General features: G+C 33.4%; 1 protein-coding gene across 1 annotated transcript in view; it reads right to left on the reverse strand.

Annotated features, from left to right (window-relative positions):
- LOC149796557 (uncharacterized) overlaps window positions 1–916 on the reverse strand; it is a 35,502-nt gene extending 34,586 nt beyond the window's left edge. Inside the window, exon 1 of the mRNA XM_089961255.1 lies at window positions 89–916. Coding sequence (XP_089817381.1) covers window positions 89–367 — 279 coding nt within the window. The 5' untranslated portion in view covers window positions 368–916. The remainder of the gene's footprint in view (window positions 1–88) is intronic.
- Between the last annotated feature and the right edge of the window lie 7,282 nt (window positions 917–8,198).

The raw sequence follows: 8,198 nt of genomic DNA on the forward strand, positions 1-8,198 counted from the left end.
GCATGGCATGATATGCTTATACAAAATGAAAGCAATATATCTCATACTTGATCACACATAGATTTTATAAGACTGCAAAAGTACTTACCGGAGCGGAGAAGGTTTCCTTTAAGTTTTTTTTCAACATGTATAATGTATCAGATTCGTACACGGGATTATTAAGCCAGCTGCTGTTCAGTATTTGCCTCTCGCTGAATCCTCCACATGCATAATCATTGCAGCACTCAATTTCTCTTGAGAATCTATCCAAATCGTCTGAACCACTGCTCTCTCTTAAAGCAATGAATGTACAGTGTCTTTGTGCCTTGCATAGCGTAATAACTAAAAGTAAATTTAAAGTAAATTGTAAGAGATGCTTTTGCTCCATGTTTTAAAGTATCTGTAGTTACCACATCAAATCGTGAAATCAACACAAAGACGTGCAGCAATATTTGTCTGCAAAAACTGGTGATATAAGTAAATTGTCATAGAGGAATTCCATTCGCGGTGTAACACCTTGGTCGCTAGTTTGGTACTGTTCACTATATAACGTAGTTATCACTTTTAGGAGAGGAGAAGACTCATATCGTTGAGATAAATATTGTTGTTCTCATCTAAATGAAACCAAAATCAACGCCCACTCAAATTAAACTAATCGTGTTATCCAATCTGAATATAAAGTGAGTAATATTGTGGATTTTTTTCTACCACAATAAATATTTCTTTATAGGAACTCCATGGTCAGTGAAGGCAACCCAGTAACGAGCTCGACCTCATGCAGCCCTTTCCTCTGGTGCAAGTTTCAGAATGAGCAGCTGCCTAGCTTGTCCTTCAGACGAAGAGCCAATATTTATTTAGTCACCAGTAGAAACAGAACGCACTTTGTTGACGAAACTCCCCTGCATATCCGGTAGCATTTCATTATTTAAACCAATTAAGCCGCAATTCCTTAACGGCTTATATTATTAATGAATACATTTACCTGAGTTGGTAGGCAGATTACCAACCCTAAAAAATCTTTGACTGACTTGTACAATTATGACAAAAAGAAACTCAGTAAATGTGCTCTGCTTGTGCACTACCTTTAAACTCCACTCCAATATAAATACAGAGTGAACAATATATTGCAATATTGTGAACAAGGCTGTGCATTATGGTGAACATCGACTTGCACTACAGTGAACAGTGTGGGGTGCTGTTGTTATGGGGTTTAACGCCATTTTTCAGCACACGATAGGTTATGAACAGTGTTGGGTGCTATCGTGAACAAGTTTGTGCAGTAAGAAAATCAATGGTGTGCAAAATGATAAAATATGTACATAGGCTGAGTAATACTGTTGCACACTCGAATTATCGTGGTTGATGTTTGCTTTAACACTGAATTACTTTAAGAATTTGCTTGGATCAAAGTACGCGCACTAATTTACTCGGGTATGTTTCACGATTTATGTCGTTGCTGTGACAATAATGATGAGGATGAGGAGGGGGGTAAGAGCTGAATCATAATGATAAGGAGGGCGACGAGGAGGATGAGAACGAAGGGATTAGAATGAAGTCGATGATGATGAGGAGGAGGAGGAGAAAGATGAGGAGGGAGACTCTTATTATTTTGGTAGCTACAGTAATGCTAATAATAATATGATTTGGATTTTTGACGTAGCTTTAACAATTTTTCAGTCATATCGGTCAAATAGCTACGATGTCTGCAGTGCGACAGTTTATAGTGATGTTGAGCACTGGGGCATCATGCCGCACGCATGTAGCACGATGTTCCACCTAGTCACATTATCCTGACCCCAGGCCCACCAGTCCTAACACTTACCCCTTAGCGAGGCAGCCGACAGTACCATTTTTCGAAATACTTGGTATGACTCGGCCGGGCTCGACCCCGCGACCTCCCGCATCAAGGCGGATGCTCTAATCAATATGTCACCTGATATATGCGGTTAATTCTACTACTACTACTACTACTACTACTACTACTATTGCTTCTACTACAACTATTACTTATAATAATAATACTAATAATAATCAACGAATCTCTTTCACGAAAGATAGTTGCACCAACTCGCAGGGATCTGTCATTATTCAGCGTCCCAAACAATTGCATTGTTGCTCTTAAAGTACTGTTGCAATCTCCGCCTACTCAGACTTTGAATAAATCCCCTAGCTCATTTACATTTTAATATTTACTGAAACAGTTATATATCTTAGTTAAGTGTTGAGTGGATACTTAATAATAATAATAATAATAATAATAATAATAATTATTATTATTATTATTATTATTATTATTATTATTAATAACGTCAATATTTGTAGTATTTTATATAAGACTTGAGGATTTTAATCCAAGCTATATAAAATGATGTACTGAGGATATTAATCCATGCTATATCAAATGTTGTATTGAGGATTTTAATCCATGCGATATAAAATATTGTATTGAGTCTACTTTTCTCCATGCGATATAAAATGTTGTACTGAAGATTTTAATCCATGCGATATAAAATGTTGTATTGAGGCTACTTTTTCATAAATTGTACAATCTCTGTGATAGAACTGATAATAGAAACTGACTTTGATTGTAAGTACGCTACTGAATATTTAAGACATCATAATGCATCATTTTACCTGGTAGATAACTGGGCAGAAATCATTACAAACATTAATTAGACACGTACATTACTGCTTCAGGAGGTATGGATTTCTTTCTGGACGGTGTACATCTTATATTTTCTGTGTATCCCGTAAAGTAAGAAATAAGTCTTTTAATCAAATCAACTCGTCATCAAGTGAATTTTGAAATGAAAAGTAACATCTAAACAAAGCGATCTTATGCAAGTAATGTTTTCCAATGAAATTTGTTAACTATGAAAAAGGTCCATTTTCGTCCCAGTAAATATTATCGGTATACTTATGAACTGATTATAACGTTATCATTGAAGAAATTTCATCTTAGTCTCTTATGCCTATGATTTTTTTCTTCATTGTCCTGAAGAGGTTTAAAAATATTTAAAAACTGGGGTCAAGTTCTTCAGCGGAATAAGGAAATTGAAAGGTTTGAGATGTACACTATTTTTAAAAGAAATTTTCATGTTTGTTTTTGGATACTGAAGCAAAGATCATATTCATTACAGCAAAGTATACTTAAAAAAATATTTCACAATAGTTAATATAACAGCAAACAGTTCTTGATAGAAATGCCTTTTCGTTTTTTTAATACAATGGATACAATAGAAAGACCTAACGTTCATTGATAAATCTATCAATATACCTATATAGCCATCTATCCACTACTCCATCCATCCATACTTTAATAATATAATTCCTTGCACCCACACTCCAGACTGCCTCATATGATGCTTTGCCATCACATATGCCAGACTTCTTTATATCCCAGATAACAGTAATAGGTCCTATTATATGTCATATCCAAAACTATGAGGACGTAAGCAAGACTGAATAATCGGATGGAGACTCTATCATTGATCATCACTCTGTTACGGTGATATGTTCATCTTTGTTGTCCAATTAGTAGTCTTTATTTAGGTTATGTAGCCCAGTGTCACATACTGCATAATGAATGTCGCATGACCAAATAAAGTCAGAGTGATACAAGATTTTCTGCATAAATATATAATGATTTTTTTATTCTTGTTCGTCAGTTTCTACAGTACGAGATCCTTGGAGTTCCTCGCTATGTTTTAAGGGGTAAAATGAAATTCACATTTGCTTCACCGTGCAGAGAAGTTAAACAAATAATAGCATGGATATGAATACAATAGAGAGAATCAAAATAAATACACATAAACAATTACTGTGTAATGGCATTATTCTTTGTCATATTAGATATTTTGAATATCGTGGAGTACCTTCCTATGCTTCAGTGCATATGAATATTTATATATTGCGTTCCAATTGCACGTGTTTATAGTTTGCAGAGCAGATAGCAATTTTCCTATGTAGGGTGTACAAAATTGCATTTAGGTAAATATATTTTACGATGCAGCCAAAAGCTCTATACTCACATACAAAATGACATTCCGTTCAATGGCACTTTTGTCAAAGAAACAGTCTTTTGTGGTAAGGATTATAATGGGATCTGTAGTATTGAGTATACTCCTATATGTGATCTGGACTTTAGTCGCATCTTTGGTGTGTAGTATACTCGTATCTGTGGTGTAGAATATGCTCATATATGTGGTGTGTAGTAAACTCATACACGTGGTGTGGAGTACACTCGTATATGTTATATGGACTTTAGTCTTATCTGTGGTGTGGAATATACTGTCTCTTACCTAGCCAAATAAGCTTATGTATAATGAATGAGTGTTCTAGTATATATAGATATGGCTCTCGGCTAAAGTCCGACGTAAATAGTTTGCAGACTGTTAATCGGTTCATTATTTGTGTTAAATTCCAGATTGTATATGAGCATCAATACATCTTTTCTTGAACAGTTTCAAAAATGTCAGTTCATCGCCTACACATTGCTTGTACCAAAACCCTCTCCAAGACCATACGAAACGAGTACATCTTTGACTTCAGCTTAATGGTTCCGACCATTATTATTGCATATTAAACAAATGCATAGAAGTCTACAATTTGACATATTGGACATTTTCAACCACTACCTTATTGGTGTGAACAGAATATCAGCCCTATATATTAATATTACGATGTCCCTTTTAATTTGTGATTCCCAAGTTATACCTTTTGTCCTTTCGTAGGTAGTCTTCTTTTTCCTAAAAACTACAACATTTGTGCTGTTTCAATTCTTCTTTAATACCCATGCATAACAATAAGGACAAATCGATTAAACATTAGTGCTGTAATTAAATCAGTTTTTTTTTTCTTCAGAAAATAAAACTACATCAATTGCAATACAAACAGTTTCAACATAATATTAGTATCCGGATCACATCTGTCATTGGACATTGCCTTTGAATGTGAAATAAAAATTAATATTAAAGTAATAGGGACATAATGCAACCTTTCAGTTTACCAAAAGGAAAATAAAATAAATATGTCCGTGCATTCGGGGTGCTAGCACATCCCTTGATATGTATATATACCCTTAACGCATATTTAGCATTGTAATGCTTGTTTAAAGCTTTGACATTTATTCCATAATGTTAATATAACCTATCAAATGGCAAATAAATTGGCATTGCATTTCGGACGATATTTGAACAGTACTTTATATTGTTGTTCGAAAAGAAACCTGGTCAGCGCCAATTCAATAATTGTGTTTAAGATTGATGTGAGAAATGCAGTCAGTACGGGTAGCAGACTAATCCCTTGTTTGATATTCGGGATATATTTGTCATCTTTTTATACCAGGATATAATGATAGCTGTATAAAAATCTTCAAGGAAGTTGGTGGCGTGAAACATTGCATTAAACACACTAGTCAACAGAGGTACAAGATAGTTGTATTAAACACACTAGTCAACAGAGTTACAAGATACTTTTATTAAACACACTAGTCAACAGAGGTACAAGATACTTTTATTAAATACACTAGTCAACAGAGGTACATAATAATTTTATTAAACACACTAGTCAACAGAGGTACATAATAATTTTATTAAACACACTAGTCAACAGAGGTACAAGACAATTTTATTAAACATGCTAGTCAACATAGGTAGAAGATCCTTATATTAATCGTATTTTGTCATCATGGGATAACCCCATACAAATTATGTGTCGTGATCCTGTTCGAACTCCGGAATAGTGTAGTTGCATTCCGTGGGACGCATATTATTCCAGCACAAAAGGGAATACAATTTAACTAGTTAACGAAGCATACAAGTTCAAAAGGACATGACTGTGTGATGGCAATCAAGTATTGGTACTTTGCAATTAAAATGAATGGCAATTAAACGTTTAAATACACAACTTGATTAAAGTAAACTACTGATCATTAAATAGCTAAGGTCTTATAATCGTCCGTTGCAATCTTGGATGTATAAAACAACTTTGAGTGCATGGCTGAGAGACGAAATGTATATCAACATTATTGGCATACAAAAAAAACCACCATGACATCATAAAATCAGCAGATGTTTTCAAATTTATTGGTATGATTTTGAATAACATCGTCAACGTCAAATATATATTACATTGCGACAAGAAACACATTCAAACTATTTGAGGCGATTGAGTTAAAATGATTCAAGAGCATGACTAACCTCTTTACTTCTGTTATGTATATTTGATTTAATTTATATTTAACTTAATTTCATTGTCTGTTTGTTAGTTTTAAATTTGTTTCAGTATTCCATTACATGTTATCGCAATGTAATTCTATTTTCTGGATTTGACGTTTTCAAGAAATTCATTTTACAGAAATTCAGTTCACTTTTCGTAAACAAGACTTTGTATCTAATGCTGACTTAGGTTCTGACCTTGATGAATGAATTGGCGTAAACAACGCTTTTTAATACTTTTTTATTCTTTCTTAGAGTAGTTTCATAAACTGAAATCGAAGCCGTACTAGAAGTACGTGACAGACAACATGTAGCAATTATTTTGAAACACTGGTTTTATGGGAAGTTTGACCCTTATCCGGCATCTACTTTGTGCAGTAGCCAGAACTAATATTGATGTATTGAGAAATAATTATAGTCTTGCTTTAATCTTGGAGACGTTCAGGTGTTTCTTTTTGTGACCAATTTGACTTTAATTTTTAATTTTTTCCAAATATTTGGATTCTAAGAGATTATTTTTTCCTGAAAATGCTTGTGATATAAATGAATTATTAGACAAAGGTATCGCTATTTACAGAATGCAATCACTGGAATATTTTTTTCTATGCTTCACAAAGAGCTGTTCACACATCAGTACTGCACTGACTACATCATACGTCATCGTCTTCCATTTTTTATTTCACCGGGACTCGAACTCAGATTCATTAGAACATTTTATTACTAGGACTTCTACTTTTTTAATTCTTGTATTATTCTTGGATTATTTTGTGGATTTAATTCTTAAAACGGTAAGTTTTTTCTCCACTTTTATCTTGTTGTTTTTTTAGGGAAATACATTATTTGTTAAAGTTTGCAAAGCTTGTTGACCTCACATGGTTCTTATTACTATTTAAAAGAGCCTTAAAACGTAACAAAAATAGGGGGCTCGCCCGGGATATATGAATTTGGACTAAAATATTTCTGAAAACATTTTTTTTTAAAATTTAAACTCCCCAAGTCTTTGAAAGTTTTAAAATCCCAAGTATTATGTTTTAATTTTGAAATTGGTAGTGAAATCAGCAAGCTTTTTAATAATGTCATCAAAAGTGAAAACCTTTCTTTTAAATCCTACCCAGGAAAATTATACCTTTTTTAAAAAGATTAATTGATCAAATTTGCAAGAAAATATAATTTTTAAGGCAAGCCGTAAGTTCTATTTCTTATTTTTATCTTCTTTTTCTTGGGAAAAAAAGTATTTGTCAAGTTTTAGAAAGCCTCTTGTATTCACTTTTTCTTGTTACTGTATAAAAGATCGTAACCAATTAACACAATTTCAGAATTCACATAAACGCAAATGCAAATCCCCCAAGATCCACAGAGTCCATTCGTTGACATTTGTTAAAGATTAACTTGGAATGTATTGTTCATGCAAGCTTTTATCCATATTAGGATGGCATAAGGAAATGGCTCATCAATAGCCCAGCTATCACAATTGGCAATAAAAGGAACACGAAATTTATTATTGACAATTATCTTTCTGACACGTTTGTTGGCTAAGTCACTCAAAAAGTTATTCCAAACTGTGTTCATATGCACTGCTGTCTGTAAGTTGTAGCAGATTGATATACATCATGCGATGGTTGTGAAAACAGTGTCCACATTAGAATAAAATCTGGGTTACATATAATCCGTATTCGAGTTCAAGTGGGAATTGTTTACTAAAACAATTATGAGCATTTTCACGTGAAAACATGGTCAATAAAATAAACTTTGAAGATATGTTAAATGTACACAAGTTTTGTACAGATCTAATCAAACGAACTTACACTTCACCCTTGGTTGCTAAACAAATTTTGCAATGAAATGAAATTTAATTCTAATGACTATCCCATGTTATAAAATACATTTAAGTTCAAGAAAGAAAGATGGATGAAACACAATAACGAAATAGCTATCTAGCTGGCATAAAATACGGTTGAGGTTTTTTTCCCAGTCAGACGACTTAATAATTTCACGAGTGGC

The sequence above is a fragment of the Sinohyriopsis cumingii genome, chromosome 6 (assembly GCF_028554795.1).
Source record: "Sinohyriopsis cumingii isolate HCF-2022 chromosome 6, ASM2855479v2, whole genome shotgun sequence".
Lineage (NCBI taxonomy): Eukaryota > Metazoa > Mollusca > Bivalvia > Unionida > Unionidae > Sinohyriopsis > Sinohyriopsis cumingii.